The sequence below is a fragment of the Sitophilus oryzae genome, unplaced genomic scaffold (genome assembly GCF_002938485.1).
Source record: "Sitophilus oryzae breed Bouriz unplaced genomic scaffold, Soryzae_2.0 scaffold_811_pilon_pilon, whole genome shotgun sequence".
NCBI classification, from domain to species: Eukaryota; Metazoa; Arthropoda; class Insecta; order Coleoptera; family Curculionidae; genus Sitophilus; species Sitophilus oryzae.
The window spans coordinates 1,304,644-1,324,451 of NW_022147430.1; the positions used below are offsets into that span (position 1 = coordinate 1,304,644).

The 19,808-nt window shown below is 31.2% G+C and overlaps 1 protein-coding gene across 3 annotated transcripts in view; it reads right to left on the minus strand.

Moving 5' to 3' along the window:
* Positions 1-19,808, minus strand: part of LOC115889155 (eIF-2-alpha kinase GCN2) — a 103,209-nt gene that overhangs the window by 32,220 nt on the left and 51,181 nt on the right. For all 3 annotated transcript variants that reach the window (XM_030909098.1, XM_030909097.1, XM_030909096.1), the window contains exons 13-19: positions 16,992-17,144; positions 16,591-16,740; positions 14,905-15,043; positions 13,749-13,888; positions 13,547-13,686; positions 13,086-13,222; positions 8,326-8,659 (exon numbers count right to left, since the gene is read on the minus strand). In XM_030909098.1, coding sequence (XP_030764958.1) covers positions 8,326-8,659; positions 13,086-13,222; positions 13,547-13,686; positions 13,749-13,888; positions 14,905-15,043; positions 16,591-16,740; positions 16,992-17,144 — 1,193 coding nt within the window. The remainder of the gene's footprint in view (positions 1-8,325; positions 8,660-13,085; positions 13,223-13,546; positions 13,687-13,748; positions 13,889-14,904; positions 15,044-16,590; positions 16,741-16,991; positions 17,145-19,808) is intronic.

Sequence of the window (19,808 nt, forward strand, 5' to 3'; positions counted from 1 at the left end):
GAAACAATATAATTCCCAACATTTTTAAATGATGTAACAATTCCTCTTGTGGTTACTTTTCCATAGATATCCTCATCTCTGTCCTCATGTGAATTCAGAGGCAATGAACATAAAAATTATTTACCATAAACATCGCAAACTAAAAACCTAATAAACAATTTTATACCGAATATAGAAATAAATTTAGTATTCTTACCTATCGTTCAAATCCATGTTAATAGATAATTATTATTTTTAAATATATTTTTGGAACTGCTGGTTTTAGTAATTATTAAATTAAACGAACTAAAATGTCTTAAAAATAAACAATTCTTAACCATAACCCCAAAAAATGCAGATCTCCTGTCAACTTTCTTTATTTTTTATTTATTCATTATTTTCCTAGTGACGTCACAGGTGGTATGCGCGAACTGAACGAAATTGGAGCCGCTATCGATCATACCTTGTATTCTTTGTACCATGGATACCATTGATCCAATTCACGTTTTCTCGCCGCGCTTCGAATAAGTTCGCGACCAAACTTTGTTAGTTGTATTTTAGGTAAAGGTGTGGATCCGGTGGCTGACCTTGAAGCCCATATTTGCTGCATTTGATCATCGATACTACGCAAGCGCACATCGTCGATGTTGCCAAATTGCAGTTTATTTTGGAATTATTTCTAGTTGAAATTTTTTTTTGAGTGTTAATCAATAATAATACAAATTCTATAATTAATTATATAATTTCAAATTTATCTTCATATCCAAAATTAAGGTAGAATGTTTTAGAATGTTTAGGAGGGGAGTTAGTCACCGCGACCTTAAAGATCTATTGTGTGAAAATTAAGGTAAGAAGGATAATGAAGATTGTGAAATGAAAGTATTATGAATATATAAAATTGTAATAATAATAACATTTATTTATATATTTACATTAGAATTAAAGATTATCATTTACGGATTTTTTCGTAATGGTTTTAAACTTATTAGAATTATTTTATTTCTTTCAAGTTATTTAATTTCTAGTTATTTACAGGTAACAATAGTTTTGATTATATGTATTGATGTATTGAAGTACTACCACGGTACTACCATGACGAGTCTTATAGAACAATACACGTCAATGGGAGATAGAGGTAACATTTTACCTATAATGTTACTAATATAATATACTTTGATTATAATGTCTGTGTCATAATTTCTTAAAAATATCAAGTTAGTGGATTAATAGCAATTTTAGACATATATTTTATCGAAAAGTGTGTTGATAAGACTAAAATAAGCTTTATGTTTTATCTTTTTCTCTGAGATGGTTTGTGTCGTAGAATACATTACAGTATTTAATATCGTCTACTTTGATATTCTTTTCTTAATTTAGTGTAATTTTTTGTTTCCTATAATGCCAAATCTTGACAATATGGTGAAGGTTGATTTTTGATCTTATTAGTTTTATACCTGTGTTTATACAAGACCAAATTAAGACTTAGTTTGTGATTTATATTAAGATCTTTCTTATAATATTTGGTATGTCTTAATCTTAATACTATATTATGCTTTGTCTGAAAAATAAATGTTAAAATATCTTAATTTTGCATATCCTATTCCATCCTTCCATTTATCCAATCATATTATGCTAAGAAAATCACATAAATTAGGTGTAAGAATAGAGAAATCTTAAGGTAGCAGAAAAATTAATGCAATATATGTATAAGCAGAATTAAACAAGGTAACTGTTAATGTTGCTGCAGCTGATTCTACAATTTTAATTACGGAGGCTAAAAGGCCTTTTAAGGCCTCCGTAGTTCCGTAGTTTTGATGGAATGTTAAAAAATCCTATTATGAACATGACATGGAGCTACAGCATTTAAAAATTAAAAAAAAAGAAAAACTTGGACACGTCCCGAATTTTTAATAAAGCACTTTTTAAACGTAGCATATAATAATCTAGAGCAATCAGATTAGTTATAGGAATCTAGAGTTTTATTTCTATTTAATTTTATTGACTATGAAAATACATAATAAGCGTTCACCTGTTGTGCGAAATATTAATATAATAATATAAATAATATACCTCGTACTATGATTGAAAAAAATAGCGTCAGCGATGACTATGAAAATAAATGAAGATCGCTGTCATTTTATATGGGAAATGTCCTCAATCGTCATTTCCAAGACAACTGGGCGCCGTTTTTTCGATCATATGCGCGGTATATATTGACAAAAAAACACTGAAAAGCACATATTTGTTTTCTACTGAAAATAATTCCAAAATAACTTGCAACCTGGCAACATCGAAGATGTGCGCATGCGTAGTGTCTGTGACTATATGCAGCAAAAACTCGTTTCAAGGTCAGCCACCGGATCCACACCATTACCGTATTTTATATTATTTAATGCCATTTGTATTGATTTATTATTATTATTGTATTTATATGAACAAGTTAAGAATAGCAGTGTTATAATAAAGTTATTACTAATAATTATTATTAAACATATCCAGTTTTAATTATTTTTATTTTATTAACTATAGCTGTTTTTTCTATCTATTTGATATTTTTTGATGAGGATAAGTTAATTCTAAATGTAATGTCACCTGTTTCAGAACAATACTATATAATGGAGCGATGTCGCATTTAGAGTAACTCATTCTTATTAAAAAATAGGAAATAGAAAAAATAATCTATTTCTGTACAAAAAAAAATTACGTTCCAAAAAATTGATAATAAATGGCGCTAGAGTGGACAAAACAATTAAAGTTACCTGTAGTTAAAATGTAAAGTTTCCTGTAAAATAAAATAAAATTGTATCATAAGTTGTGTAACGACCCGGTGCATGGCGCCACTGAATTCTCCAACAGACAGTATCATTTCAGTTTCCTATATATTTTAGTTTGTATATGGTTTAAGTTCAGTTTTCATGCATCCGAATTTCGGACGTTTTCTTTAAAAAAAATGACGTCATAATTATTTAAAAGTGTTTATGTAACATTATCATCCATTCATATAATTTTTACGAATTTCTTGGTTAATTATACGTAAGTATAGATCTCAGATTAAAATCGGAAGTCGGACAATCAATAATTTTATTAAAATTTCTAGGAATTTTGTGCTGCCATATTGCTTTAACAGAAAACGGCCGAATTTCGTATGGCCAAAAACTAGGGCTTTATTTCATGTAACGTCATTTAGTTATTAATCCAAGATCATCCTTGATTTCACTTGTTTTCGTGTTTAACCTGTTATTTGTATTATTTATTATTATATTATAAAGTTTATGTCGTTTGGGTCAATTTTCATATAGCACCCTTCATTCGGTGCTATATGAAAATTGATTCGGTCAATTTTCTTAACAACCTTAACAATATGCACTACTGGTCCAAATCTACCCTTAATGCAAGTAGTTTAACACCAAGACCGTTGGTCGGTAAATGTTTACGCAGGGATTCTAGGATGGCTTTTTTAATTATTTGAATGAAATGAACTATCCATAATTTCTAATAGTGATGGGTTGTTATTTAACTATCTGTTATTTTATAACAATTATTTAGAAATAACATAACGCAACCGTTACTGCTTTTAAAAAATAACAGATATAAAATAACGACACGCAGAGATCGAGTGTTCGTGAAACGAAGTCGGCGCTCTGCACCGCCACGAAATTCGATGCTGCTCGAAACAATTCCAAAAAACAACTAGTATGGATGGAAAACCTATTATTTCGACAACCATCGATACAGGCGGCGAGATACAACGGACAACGGAGTGGGGTACGCGCTACGGCGCGGCGCGTCGTGTTGGGCTGACAACAGCTTAAAAATAATAGGATATAAAAGAAGCAGCTTTTTTGAAACAGTTGCGGGCATAACGCCTGGCTGTCGAGATAACAGGAGTGGGAAAGGAGCGCTGCTGCATCGATCGATTGTCGATGGAGGCTCGCAACGGGTTGGAGAATAACGCATCAGTTGTTTTAGCTATGTTGTTTTTTTACCTGTTACGAGCATAACAGAACGGCGTTCGAGATAATCGGAGGTTTGAAACAGGTTGGAGAATAACGCGTCAGTTGTTTTAGATACATATTGTTTTTCAACCTGTTACGAGCATAACGGGCGGAGGTCGAGATATTATGGCGCTGTATGTTTCAATACTTTGTTATTAAGTTTCAATATTTAAGTATTTATTTATTCTAAAAAATTTTCAGAATAATATTTTAAGATTTTTTAAAAATGTATACAGGGTGTTTTGAAAAATCTGGTCATTGATTAATCACGATCCTGCTTAAAGCCCTTGACGTAAAAAGCTGATTTTTGGAAAACGGATTGACTTTAGGGTGTAGAGGTGCGATAAGAAGGGATTTTTCGAAACTCAAATTCTAAGTGAAACCACCCTCAAATATTAGAATATTTTTATTTAAAACTGGTGAGTTTTTCGAAAAACTCTTAAACACGTATATTTTATTTTGTTGTTTTACATATTTTGAGATTTTTACAAAATATATACAGCGTGTTTCATGAAATATGACCACTGAGTAACCACTATTCTGCTTAAACTGCTTGACGTTTAAAGCTGATTTTTGGTAAACGGATTGACTGTGGGGTGTAGAGGTGCGATAAGGAGGGGTTTCTCGAATCTCAAATTCCAAGAGGGTGAAAACGCCCCTCAAATATTACAATATTTATTATTTAAAAAACGGTTAGTCTTTCGGGAAAACGATTGGACACGCATAATTTATTTTGTTTTTTTACATATTTTGAAATTTTTAAAAAATAATACAGGGTGTTCCAAAAGTTGAGTAATTGATTAACTACGATTCTGCTTAAACTTCTCGACGTTTAAAAGCATATTTTTGGCAAATGTGAGAAAATTTTATCCAGTTTGTATGTTAGAAGAGGAGGCGTAGGTAGATCGGAATTTATAGATATAGACGAGTGGCGGTATTTTGGCTTTTATATCGCAATTTGTAAACAGCGCTTATTTGTAAACAACCCCGTTTTTAGAGAGGTATTTTAGATAACAATCGATATTTAGAAATGTTATGACACCCTGGAAATACTACCACCGAGCATGTCATTGTTGCAACTGCGTTAATACGCCTGGCGGTGACCGCCTCATATTCTTTCAGATATTTAGCAATAAAATAAAGAAACCTGTTATTTTTAAGCTGTTATTTTAAGCTGTTTTTTATAAATAACTATAACAGTTTCAACTGTTATCTAAAAATAACAGTTTTGCCCATCACTAATTTCTAAGAAATGAATTTTGTTAGGGGATCCATCATGATAAAATTGCATTTGTTGCAATTTCATCAGCATGAATGCAGTTGGTGTAGTTGAGGCAGTTATGCCGCTTATTTTGCTATGAATGTGTGGGGCTTCTTGGATACCACTTACTTCAGTAAATAGAGGCGCTGGAGAGGCATATTTCCATGCCAGCTAGGTCATCGGATTCAATATACCTGGGTTTTAATTTATGGGATCGAATCAAGAACGAACATGGATAAATAATAATTAAATGGAAATAAAATATATGTTTTGATATTTTGACGTAACCAATTTCCCTCTTTTTGTTTCCTAGCCTACTACTATAATTTTTAGACCATATAATCCTAAGCGGCAGCCTAACATAATTTGTTCTCTTAATATCTCCGGTTAGAGAGGAGATAGAAAGTTGCGGTTTGCGCTGATATTTTGGAAATTTTGTGCGCTATTTAACTGGGCAAATAGAAACATAGCCTCCTATTTAATTTTTTTATGCAAACGCGTTATGAGCAATATCTGTTATGATCAGCAAACAGCGCCCTCTAGCTACCACGAAACAAAATGTGGGAAAAAAATTATACTGGAGATCATTAAGGAAGAAAAGCTCTTTTAAACGAGCCCTAGTTTGTTTAAATCGGGTAACCTAAACCAGAGTTATCCTTATTTTAATAAAAGAAAATTTAACCTTCCCCCACGACTTTATTTTATGAAATAGAGCAAATTACTCTATATCAAAAAAAATATAAATTTCTCGATGATTATAATAGTAATATTTAAAATACCTGTTCACCTGTATATTTTTGAGAAAAACCCTGTTTTCTGATTGGCTATTAGAGAAACGCCACCTATCGGGAATTTTTCGAACTTTTTTTATTTCGAAAATAATTTCCAGCGATTTCTCTTGGTCGATTTACTACTTACTACTTACTCATTAGAATGATTTTTCCCAAAGTTATACGATAAGTAGTTTCTTATATATTTCATGTAATTCTCACTTTGATCTACATTATTAGAAATAGAGATATTGAATTGGCAAAAAAATACCATTTATTGAAAAATGTATTGTCAATTTCATTTATTTATTGAAAATGCTCATAAATATAAGAATTCGGATATAACAGAAACGAAGTCTGCTTTTGCGAATCACTTGTTGACCACAGGTCACGATTTTTCCATCTCAGGAAATGTTAATGTTCTACAGGCTTGGTGCATTCTCCGCCGGTGTTGCCACCATCAGAGAATATTGTAAACAACTAGTATATACAAATACACGGGTTTATATAGCGAATATTATTTAATTATTCTAAAAGTGTTAGGAAGTATAATTTCTGAAAATTCTAAAAATAAAAATAAAAAAGTAAATATTTTAATATATTCAGATAGTATAACTTGTAATATAATTTATTTATATTCGTATAGGCTACGCGCGGCAAAAAAGTAAAAAGCTTGATTTATTAGAGAAAATGGAAATAACTAAAGCCAAAAATTACGTTTTTAATTTGGAACCAACCTTAATTTTTAATAATCTAAAAATCTGAAAGAGTAATTCTGGCGGGTATTATTTACTTCAAAATTATTCTTTCAACAGCGGGATAGCTGAGTGGTTTTAGTTCCTACTTCCTACCCGGGAGGCCTGGGTTCAAATCCCACTATGTTTTTTTTTATTTTTAGGTTTCATTTTTATTTTTTGTTCCTTTTTGTTTTTATTAAAAAATATTCATTTTAAATTTATTTAAAACATCTAAAACTTTAACGCTCTAACGGGTGCGTCTCAAAAGCGGCTCACTCCTATAACTTTTTTACTTTTTCAGATAGTAAAACGAGATATGGTATGTTAGTATACAAGGTATCCCAGAAATAAGTGCAAGTATTTTAACTGGTAGTATAGTTCAACTCCAGGAACACGCCTAGGAGGTTTGTTACGCGAATTTTTTTTTTATTTTTTTAGTTTTTAGTTTAAAAACATAATTTCTTGATAATATGGCAACATAGGTATTAGATTAAATTTACAAGAAAGAAATCCAGAAAAGATTCAGTGGTTCTCAAAATTTTAGCAAAAAATCATTTTTTTTAATTTTCAATGTAAAATAACTCCGTTATTTTGGACTTATTTGAAAAACGATAGGGAGAAAATATGTTTCTTTTATCGAGATCTACCACCGCTTAAAATACTTGCACTTATTTCTGGGACATCCCGTATAACATAAATTAGGATTGATTGACGTATTCAATTGTTTTTGGTCACTTTTGATTTTTAAATGGCACCCTCGGTATGTTTTTACTTTATTCGATAGAAAATGTCACTCTGAATAGAATGACATGTCATATGTATGTCAACTTTTGACATTTTTGCATATGATTTATTTGAAATTATAACATGCGGTTCATAACAAAAATTTTACTCGAAATACCAAGTTTGTAGTATCAAATTATTCGTAAAAAATGCTTTATCCAAATATGCTAATGAGCCACCCTCGTTCCATTTGAAAAAATTGAGATATGATTAAAAATACGATTTGAGCATCTTTTAACCAGCCAGGACAAGACACTAAAAAGATTAAACGATCAAATCTATTTTTCCAAAGCCCCTTGATTAAAAATTAGTGTTTTTAACATAGCCATGGCACTCGAGATTCAAATTTAAAATACAATTATTATTAAGCGGGAATGTCAAAAGTTGACATGATATATCATTCTATTAAGAATGTCATTTTCTATCGAATAAAGTAAAAATATTCCGAGGGTGCCGTTTAAAAATCAAAAGTTGTAGTCATTTCCGGTGAAATAGGAAGTGACCAAAAACAATTGAATACGTCAATCAATCCTAATTTAGGTCATATGCTACCATACCAAGTCTCCTTTTTTTAGTTATAGGGGTGAGCCACTTTTAAAACGCACCCGGTATAGAATCACATTCTTTTGAGCATATGCAGTTTAATCAAAAAGAAATTATGTCAAATCGCCTTATCAAAAAATCACAGTGGAATAGACCAAAAGTCACCTCATAAACTGTCACGTCAAAGGCCATTGTGATACCATTTATTTTTCGATCATATAGTAAAAATAAATTCCTAGATTTTCTAAAAGACTTACCTTAATATCTAGTAATAATTTAAACAGTTCCTCTTGTTTTTCTTTAAGGCCGCAATATAGTAAAATCGCCTTTAAGAGACCAGTATGATTAAGTTTGATCACAAAATGCATATTTGCAATTCCAGGCAATTCTTTAATAATTTCATAGACTATGTACAAAATTTCGGCATCGGACATAAGATAACCTTTGGTAGGACTAACAATATCAAAGGCACATTCGTAAAATTCCCTAGGTAGGAAACCAAATACTTTTTTCTCCTTATATACTCGTTCGACTGCATAACGTCTGAGAAGATTTATATTATTCCAAGCGATGTACCTCGCAAATGGTACTCTGAAAATTAATTTATTCTAAAGTAAATAAGCGAATAAAATGTACTAATCTTATTGTGAAAAGATTTAGAAAAATTACACATATTAACGACGAAAATATATGTATATATACCAAACTATTTTTTGACACTTTCTACACTTTAATTTTACACGCAAATTTCACTAATCGCTTTAGTATTATCAGTAGAGAATTAAATCTCTTCAGTTATAATGTTACACTGGTTTTACTGTCACATTTTATTTAAATAATGTACTCGTAATGTTAGTAATGGTTAGGCATTAACACACACATAGGTTATTTAAACAAGTATCATACGAACGGCGCACAGTAGAACGATCGTATGTTTGATGCTGGACATAACACTTAAAATCGTATTTAAACTTTTAATACAAATTTCTTCAAATACATATTTAGAAAACCATAATTTAATCAAGTGGAAATCGAATTTTATTGAAAAATTCACCCAAAGCTATATATTATGGTATACAATATATGCGGTTCTTGTTAAAGATATTTAATATGAGGGAAATTTATAGAGCAAATTATGGATTAAATAAATGACTTAATTCATGTGCCCCATACAAAAGTTTTAGGCCATATTTTTACGAATAATTTAAAAGAAATTTTGAAACACTTGGGTGCTATTATTATTATATATATTTAACTCTATTCTCCGTGAAAATATACATTTTTCAGCGAAATTTATTATAGGTTGCGTCTTTCTTTCGTAATTATCAAAAAGTCCCACCGAGTCCCGATTATTTGTTGGTGGGTATGACTTCTCTATTTTATGCTAAACTTATGAATACAAAGTTTTCTTGCAGCCGCTTGCAGCAAAGATGGCTATGGAAAATTTTGTTTAAAATTTATTTTTTTGTGATACACTATACAATAATTAAGACTTTCAAAATTTAAAAAAAAAATAGAAAAAAACAACGCTTTATTGTACAAAAAGCCAAAATAGCTTCATCGACAAAGCACAAAAACAAATATACAAATAATAAAAAAATGTCATACAATACAAATCAATTAAAAAAAAAATTACGTCATAAAATTATAAATAAAACATATATGGACATTTTACAAAAAGAAAACTGTAAATGGATAAAATCATGTTATAATAACATAAAATCAAGAGTTATAAAATATTAAATACTAGACCTTTAACCAGTGTGTGAGATGATCAAAATATTAAAATTAAAATTCTAAATTGTTCATGATTAACCATCAACAAAAAAGTCGTTTACCGCATATAGGACTCTCTCCAGTAAGTATGATTTCAGAGCTTTGCGAAATGCGGGAAGGAATGAAAGTGACTTGATATGCGAAGGCAAATGATTGTACATTTTCTTGGCATTGTACAGTATTGAGCCCTTAACTAGTTCTGAGCTCGGGGTTGGCAGATAAATATCGTGCTCCGCATTCCTAAGTGGATAGTTGTGAGAAGGCCTTTCCGGAATAGAGAATATGTGCTTGCGGATTAAGCAAACGGATTCAAAAATGAATAAGGAAGGAAAAGTCAGTATTTTGAAATTTTTAAAGAAATTCTGGCAGTGAGTTCTACTGTTTAGTCCCAATAAGTATCGAACTGCTCTCTTTTGAAGTTTGAAAATACGATCAAATTTTGTCGCGCAGCAAGTACCCCAGAATGGAAGGGCATAACGAAGATGCGACTCAAAAAGGGCATAATAGACCATTCTAGAGGTTGACGAGTTAAGTTCCTTAGACACTGATCTTAGCGCAAAACAGGCAGAGCTTAGTTTCTTTGATAAGGCTTCGATGTGCAAGTCCCATTTTAACGAGTTGTCCACAACAAGTCCTAAGAATCTCACAGAGTCCACGACGTCAATAGTGATGTTATTAAGTACAAAAGGTTGTATAGTACTTTTATATGACAAAACTTTAGTTTTTGAAAGGTTGAGGCATAGGATATTAGAATCGCACCAAGATTTAATGGTGCGTAAGTCACTGAATATAGTATCATATAGTGCCGTAACATCTGGGCCGCTCCAAGTGAAACTAGTATCGTCCGCAAAGAGGCAGATTTTACCGCTAATGTCCAGATTTGCAATGTCGTTGATAAACACTAGAAACAAAATAGGGCCAAGTACTGAACCCTGAGGGACACCACATTCTATAGGCTTACAAGAAGACATAGACGTATCAATCCTCACAAGCTGCCTTCTGTTGCCAAGATACGACTTAAGCCATTCGAGCGGCACTCCCCTGAATCCATAGTATTGCAATTTGTTAATTATGATATTATGATTTACACAGTCGAAAGCCTTAGAGAAATCACAGAAAATTGTAGCTATAGAGTGATGGTTATTCAGGCTAGAGTATACATTATTAAAAAGGTCGAATATAGCATCATTTGTGCAACTGTTACTTAGAAATCCAAATTGATGGGTAGAAAGTACTTTATATTTAAAGAGAAAAAATAGAAGCCTTTTTTAACCAATCTTTCAATGATCTTAGATAATGTGGGCAGGAGAGCAATTGGGCGATAGTTTGAAGCTTGATCTTTATCTCCTCCTTTATGCAGAGGAATAATTATTGCTGTCTTAAGGCAGTTTGGAAAAACTCCTTTTTGGAATGACTCATTAATTAAAGTAGTAAGATAGATTAATGTGCATTCCGGAAGTTCAGAGAACATTTTGAGAGTAAGCCCATCAGTCCCAGATGAGAATTTATTTTTAATACTTTTAATTGTACTACGGAGCTCATCTAATGCTACGGGCGTGAGAAAAACTGTGTAAATTCTCATTTGCTTTAGGGAGATATGAAAGTGAATCATGAGAAGGAGTTATGGTGTTCACTAAATTTTTAGCCACATTAACAAATAAGTGTTTAAATCTTCAGGTGAATTAAAGACTGTGCCAGACGAAGAAGTCTTATTCCTTAAGTCATTTACAATAGCCCAAGTCTCTTTGGCAACATTACCGGATTTGGCTAGCCTCCCATTATAATAAATGAATTATTGTTATTGAATACATGTTGGTATTGAAGAACTGGACAAATCGCAAGGTCATAAATCATATAGAATAAAAATATGATAAAAAGTTCATTAAGTTTTGGAATAAGTATGAGATTATGCAGTTTAATTTGTAATAGTCAATTTAATATGGAAATTCAAATAAAATATATATTTTGAAAAAAACACCCCTGCAGTATTCAGTAAGTTATCTATAATAAAGTTATGACTATTTTTAGCAAATTTGAAGATTTTTGAACACATTTATTCAAAAAAATGTCTTAAGTAAGAAATTTGGCATAATTGCTGAATGTCCAGCAAATCGCATTGGGTCGATCCACTGTACGGCGTTAAAGGAATAAAAAAACGGCGTTAAAGGGGATGGGAAACTATAGATAATAATTTTGGCACAAGTCAAGCCCTAGACGTCAATTACTTAGCCCAAAGTATTTTAGTGAATACTTGTGGACTGTTATTCAAACATCTGTTCACGATACTTAACCAAACCAAACCAAAACAAACGATTAGCAAGTACAGCAACATACACCTTATAAAAAAGTTTATAGTTAAGTGTGTTAACATATTAACACAATTAATTATAAACTTTTTTTTTAATTTTCATAATACTGATATAACTCATTTACGATTTTTCCTAAATTAAAACCAAATAACATAACGAATTTAAAAAAGGTAATTAAAAAAGGTATCTTGGTAAAAATCGGTAGGGGTAACAGTTCTCAAGTTATTTAGAATGAAAATAGTCAATACACGTCATTATTGACAAAAAATAAACATATTGAATAGATAGTTATTTGACTCAAATGATAAATTTGGGAACTTTTTATTTTTTTAAATTAATCATAAATTTTTCTTCAAAAAAATGATAATAAAACAATTTCTGTTGAACTATTGGCACGAAAACATTTCAAATTTATGATTTCAGTCTAATATCTATTTAGCCAACATGTTTAATTTGTGTCAATGATGACAGTTATTAATAATTTAGATTCCTAATATCTAGAAAACCATTACTCGTAGCGATTTAGAGACCTTTTTTAAGTAAAAAACGTCGTAAATGTATATTTTTTACTCAGTAGTTATATACAGGTGCGAACGAAAAGTTATTAGTCTTGAAACCAGTTAAAAAAATATGTAGGTGACACCCACAAGTAGGAGTCATATTGACATCAGAATCAAAGTTCTCGTGTCAAAAAAACTCCCAGACACCAATTTTCATCCAAATATTTACGTTACTTCAGAAATTATTTGGAAAAAATCACAATAAAAATGAAACTTCTACACCCTGTATCTTCGAAACTAAGAATTTTGGGATATGCGTACTTTTTACTTATTTTTTATCTGCAGAATATGCTACCAAATTTTCCGGAATACGGTTCAGACTACCCTGTATAGTTATATAATTATAAATAACAACAATAAAATTCCACATACCTGAGATCATGTGGTAGCAATACAATATTACCAAAATGGGTCATTAATTTGACACAAGATTCAATTTCCTCATAATATTTACTTTTAGGCATTAACAAAGGTGTAGCCAAATTTTGACCTCCGTGTTGTTTAAATATCTATAACAAATAAGAAAAATAACCATACTGCAAGTTATGCATTGTTTTTTAAAGTACATATAACCAATATCCGCTACATTTTCTACAAAGTTGCGATACACAAGTTGTTATTCCATGTTTATATAATTTATTCAGAATATAAATATGCTATGTTAAAGTCCAACCAGTCACAAGATTTAGACAGACGACATCCAAAAAATGTCAGAAAATACAATTTACCTGTAAATTAAAATGACCAACTATCACGTATACTCGTTGTACCGACTTTAGATATACTAGTCCTGGCTAAAAGTTTACCACGAAAAATTAGAATTATATTCTTACCTTAATACAAACATCTCTTACAAACTCATAGAGATTCAATGGCTTCGAAAGACTGGGAGCAGTCGGATCTCTGTCGTACGTAATGTCTTGCGCAAGCGTAATAGTTTGCTTGAAACAAGAGGATATAAGATATCGATATCCTAAAAATTATCCGATAACAAGAATGACTAAAAACGCATTAAGCTGAAGATAATGTCCATACCTTTTAACTGGGGATTACTTAAAGTGTGTCTCACTAATTCCTGTAATTCCCTTTCTTCTAATACTGGGGGCGGGAGATATTCAGACTGTAACAACTCCTGCGATGTAGGTCTATTCGAAATATCGTGATTCAATAACCATCTAAAATAATTATAAAACTTTTTTTACATAAAGTAGCAATAAGTTCCAAGTTTGTATAACATGACAATAAATTATAAATACCAATATAAAGATTGTTCAGCGATCATTCAGCGTTACGTCATCATTTGTAAAAAAATCGTTTTAGGGTGTGTCTGAGATCAATTCATATAATTTAGAATTTGTTTTCTTACAAAATGTCTGTATGTTTAAAAAATACACAAATTTTGTAAGATATTTTTAAAAGCGTCATTCCAATTTGAATGATATTTGGGGTGCCTATGTTTTGCCAAGTACTTTAACATTCGACTTTCACAAAAACCAAGAAAAAGTACGGGAAAGGTAAAAACTACCCACACCGCTACATAAATTTTATTATAAATATTTTCCAATTCCACCAATCACAGATATTTTTTTTTCATAAAATGGTCCTTCTAGTATTTACTACATTTTTTGTCTCTTGTAAAAAAACGCCACCACGCATACTTCTTGAGGAGAAAAATATTTTTCCGAACCTGACTTCCAAAAAAGGTTTCTTGTCTCATAATATGTAGGCCCATAAAATTTACTATGTGCTAATAATCTAGTTGGCGAAAATATGGAAGGAAGTAGTAAAAATATAGTAAATACTAGGAGGACCATTCTAGGAAAAAAAAATCAGAGATTGGCGGAATTGGAAAATATTAAATTTATACTAAAATTATTTCTTTTTCGTGATTTTTATGAAAGTCAAATGTTAAAGCGCTTAACAAAACATAGGCATCCCCAATCTCATTCAAATCGGTTCTTAAAACACCTTAAAAAATGTGTTTATTTTTTTATTTTAAAGTTTGGTGCCCTCTTCATAAATAAGTCATAATATAATAATAGGTCAATAAATAAAAAGATTAAGAAAGGAGTTATTATTTTTATATTATTACATTAGATATGAAAAGAAAGTAACCATTAGTATGCTAATAGAGACCGTGGCCTAATTTCATTTTTATAAAAGAACTTATATTGTATTGCTTATTGCTTACTTAATTAAAAATCGAGCTCTGTCATTGTCATCAAAATCCGATGGAAAGCCAACATCCTTCATACGTAATTTATTGAGAATTTTAATCCTCTCCATTCCAGTATCTAGCGGTTTATAGCACATTTCAAATAATATTATACCTACAAATAAGTATTGTATTATATCAACATATTACTAATAATGTATACCGATTTGGTCATTTTAGAAGTGTGGTCTGGATTTTAACGTAAACAGCTTAAATGAAAAATCAGATGTATTAAAAAGAGATAAAAGTTAGGTTGCTGTTCTTCTATACGATATTGCCAGATTTTACATCAAAAGTTCAAACCGCACAAGTAGGCGTTTATGGAAAATGTTGCATCTAGGGTTGGAACCCTATTTTTCACTATTAGTTACTCATTTTACTACAGATGTAATACCGTATGACCGAAAAAACAACAAATATATATTTTCTACAAACTTATATTTCCTACAAACTTAAAAACAAACGTAAAAACCGGCAACGCTGTATGTGGTTTTTTATTTTGTCTCTCTGTCTGTCAACCGGTCATTTATATTATTCTCTGTTTTACACGTTAAAATCCAGACCACACTTCTAAAATGACCAAATCGGTATAAAAGCCTGGTAGAAATGACAGGACTGACAAAAACAGGGACTGGCTCCTTGCTTTACATTTTAACGCGTAAAACAAAGTACAGGTAGTTGCCATATAATGCCATATGACGAGTTGATGGTTAAAAACAGAAAAGAAGTTTCTCAACTAAAACTTTTCTTCGCCCAAATTAGTCTTACCAACCTCTCGAAAGACACATAATTGTATTTTAAAATACAATTATCTACATAATATGTAGCATTTTATATATTATATAAAATGCTAATGTTTATCTGTGTCGTCTCTACTGAAGTAACGATTTGCTCTAGAAAGTTGCTTTTTTTACTAAAAGATAGCTAATTGGTTCTTCTAAAAACTGTCGTCGCCGGATTTTTTGTTTTTCAATTAATTAAAAAAAAACAACTTAAAACTATTTTTTTGCTTGCTAATATTAAACTTAGCAAATTTTGCTAAGTTTCAATAGAACTCACAGCCCGACCTGTTACATAAGACCAGCGAATATCTAAATAAGGACGCGAATTTCCATGAAAATGAACGTAAGTCGACAGGTCTGGTTGTGAATAGAACACTTAAAATTTCAAAATATAAATTTAAATATTTGCAAAAAAGAAAAATTTACTTATTTGTATTAAATATTATGTATAATAAATTATGTTAATATTTCGAATGCAAACATTCACATATAATTTCGACTCGATTATCGCGATTATTTAGTTGCAGAAGTGAAAACGATTTATTCTTATAAAGCCGATCGTCCGACTATTTCATTGCATATGTGTTCAGCTTCATAATAATATATTGGTTTCAATTCCGCAACAAAATAATCGACCAAAAAAAACAAGCTTAAAAACAACTTGCTTAAAAAATAAGTCAGGTATCAAGAGAACTAAATAAAAATTTCACAAATTACAGATTACTAATTAAATTAAATTATAGATATATACAATATATTGTTTCAAATATGTGCATATTTGAAATATGCAAATTTTTATTTGCATACATGCATCGCGAAGCGAGAAGATATCGGCATCCGCTTGTAAAAAATTACTGTAAATTCAGAAGACACCGCTTACCTAAACTGTAAATGTCCACTTTTTGATTATAATTAGCTTTGCCTGATGAATTAATTTCAGGTGCGATATAAAGAGCAGTTCCAATGTGGCCAGTTTTACTTTCATCGGGCATGTCTTCTTTCAAACTCTCGGCTTGGCTTTTTGTAACACCTAAAGATATGAATACTGGTAGCTTTAGAGCATAAGAGAAGCTTCAAAGCTTATTTAATAGTAGGGTAGCTTCTACAAAATTTCGCCTTAAGTTTTTCTTGGAAAAGTTGTATAAATACACCTTTTATTAATATAGCTAGTTTTATTTTTTTTAAAATGTTGTTTATCTTATTTTATTTACAAAAAGAAATTCAAATTGTGACTACTTTGGCAGATCGCGGCCCCACAATAACAAAATAATTCATACATACCAAAATATTCGCCTTGTCTGGAGCGCATCGCAATTCGAATTGTAGTAGCAAGACCAAAATCTCCAATTTTTACGTGATCAGAATAATCCAAAAAAATGTTTACTGGCTTCAGATCTCTATGAATCATACCTTGTTGATGAATGTGCGCTAAACCTAATATAAAAAGAGATGGAAATATTACAAAACATTAAGAAATTAAGAGGTAAACTAATACATAAATACATTTTAGGCGTAACCCAAAATAAAATTTAGTCCAGGCAATCATCAAATATACAGAGCATCAAAAAAATAGTGTATCTAACTTCGGTGAGTGATTCTACAGATAACAACAAAACAAAAAGTTCCTATAGATATATGCCCTAAAATGGTTCGCGAAGAAGTTACCAACACTCAAAAGAGTAAATAAATAGTATATTATTCAACGAGCATATAGTTCAGTAATATTATGGCTCAAATTGCGATATATCTGACAAAATTCATAAAGTTTTCAAAATTGGTGAAAATAATCAGGACATCATATGTATTAATAAAGTGAAAAATTCCCACCCCTAAATAGTGTGCGTCATCCCCCAGGGCATCGTTTCTACCCCCATTTTGAGTTTTTTTAGATAATCTCGGCAACGGTGCAATTCTATTAAAATAAAATATAAAATATATAAAATTGTTCTTCATAAAATTCTCTATCAAAAAGATAATTACACTTTTTTTTCTAAAGTTAATAATAAAGTGGATAATAGGGCGCAAATATAAGGGTTAGTTATGACTAGCACTATCAGCAGTTCTTGCAGTTCAATCTAATTTAAAGTTTAATGTTTAACGCTAACAAAAAGCAGTAACCACTAAATTATACTTAGAATTTTAATATACGTTCTTCTCTCACACTCCTCTGCCCCTATAAAAAGGGTGATTTGTACTTAGTTCCACATTACAGAGGTATTTGATGCGTTTTTTTTAAAGTAGGCCTAATCCACTAATTATCAAATGTTAAAGGTGGGATTTTTTTTAAAAGTTTAAAAGTGCGTCGTGCAAATCGTGTAAAGCCGACATCTAGTTTGAGCAATACAATGAAAATGAATGGCAATGATGTTCAAGTTGACTCAACATTACTATTTCAAAGAATTATTTGCACCGTTTATTCTAGTCTGGAGTTAAAAAAGTGCTTTAGTTTCGAATTAGCTTCAGTACCTCTCTTTTCGATGCGAAAGGCCTAATGAGGAAAACTAATAAAGCAGCTTGATACCAGATTGTCAATAAAGTTCCAGAACGAGACCATATTTTTGAAAACAGCGAGTATGTCATTGATCGAGGATATTTGCTTCGCCGTAATATGGCCAAAAAAAGGGACATTTAACATTGTTTACAACGCTTACGTTAGTTACATTAAAAACATTATGGAAATAGAGTAACTGTCTTGTTCGATGGTTATATGAAAAATGCAAACAGCACGAAGGGCCTAGAACGACAGAGGCGGCTACTTCAAAGAAGCTGTCCCTAAATTATATTTGACGAGAATACTGTTGTCTCTGAAACTCAGCAGAACTTCCTAAGTAATTTGTTTAACAAAGAACGTTTAATCATAGAACTAGTAAACAAATTTAGGAAAGAAGGTATAGAAGTATAAGAAGTATTTGTTGCTGCGGATGACGCCGATTTATTAATAATTCAAGAATGTCAAACAAAGAGCCAGCCCCCGCATCTGTGTTAACGCTTATTTCCTGTTCATGCAAATTAGGGTGCGAATACAAATGTAGCTGCAGAAGAGCAGGCTTGCGTTGCTCTACAATGTGTTATCATTGTCATGGACAGTCATGCTTGAATGTTGAACCTGTGGAAGATGAGGAAGATTACTAGTTAACATTTGATAATTAGTGGATTAGGCCACTAGGGGATACCACTTTAAAAAAAACGCATCAAATACTTTACCTCTAGGGTGAAAATAAGTACAAATCACCCTTTTTATAGGGGTAGAGGAGTGTGAGAGAAGAATGTATATTAAAATTCTAAGTAAAGTAGTATAAAAATATAAAGTATAATTTAGTGGTTACTGCTTTTTGTTAGCGTTAAACATTAAACTTTAAATTAGATTGAACTGCAGATAGTGCCAGTCATAACCAACCCTTATATTTGCGTCCTATTTGCCACTTTATTATTAACTTTAGAAAAAAAGTGTAATTATCTTTTTGATAGAGAATTTTATGAAGAACAATTTTCTATATAGGTATTTTGTCGAGAATTATACCATTGCCGAGATTATCTAAAAAATCAAAATGGGGGGTAGAAACGATGTCCTGGGGGGTGACGGACACTATTTAGGGGTGGGAACTTTTCGGTTTAGTAATCCTCATGCTGTCCCCAACATACCTATCAATTTTCAAAACTTTCTGAATTTTGTCGGGTTTAAATCGTAATATTACTGGATTAATATAATGGTGGCTGTTATTCACGCGGATGAAGTTTCGTTATATTTCCTCGACTTATACCGAGGATGTCCAGGAAGTGACCAAAAAGAATTGAATACGCCAATCAATCATAAATTATGTCATATACTAACATACCAAATCTAGTTTTTTTTTTATCTGAAAAAAACAAAAAACTCATAGGGGTGAGCCACTTTTAAGACGCACCCGGTATAGAGGGTGGCCCAGCGAGGAAGTCTAATATCGTCGTCGTTGTCGAAGATATCAAAAAAGTTTTATACAGGTGTTGCATGGTTTATAATGGGGCATATTCTAAAAATATTTTTTTTGTATACCTGTCTGTTTAACTGGTAGTATAAATACCGAGGCCCAGTGCGCAAGAGGACAGACGTTAAGTTAC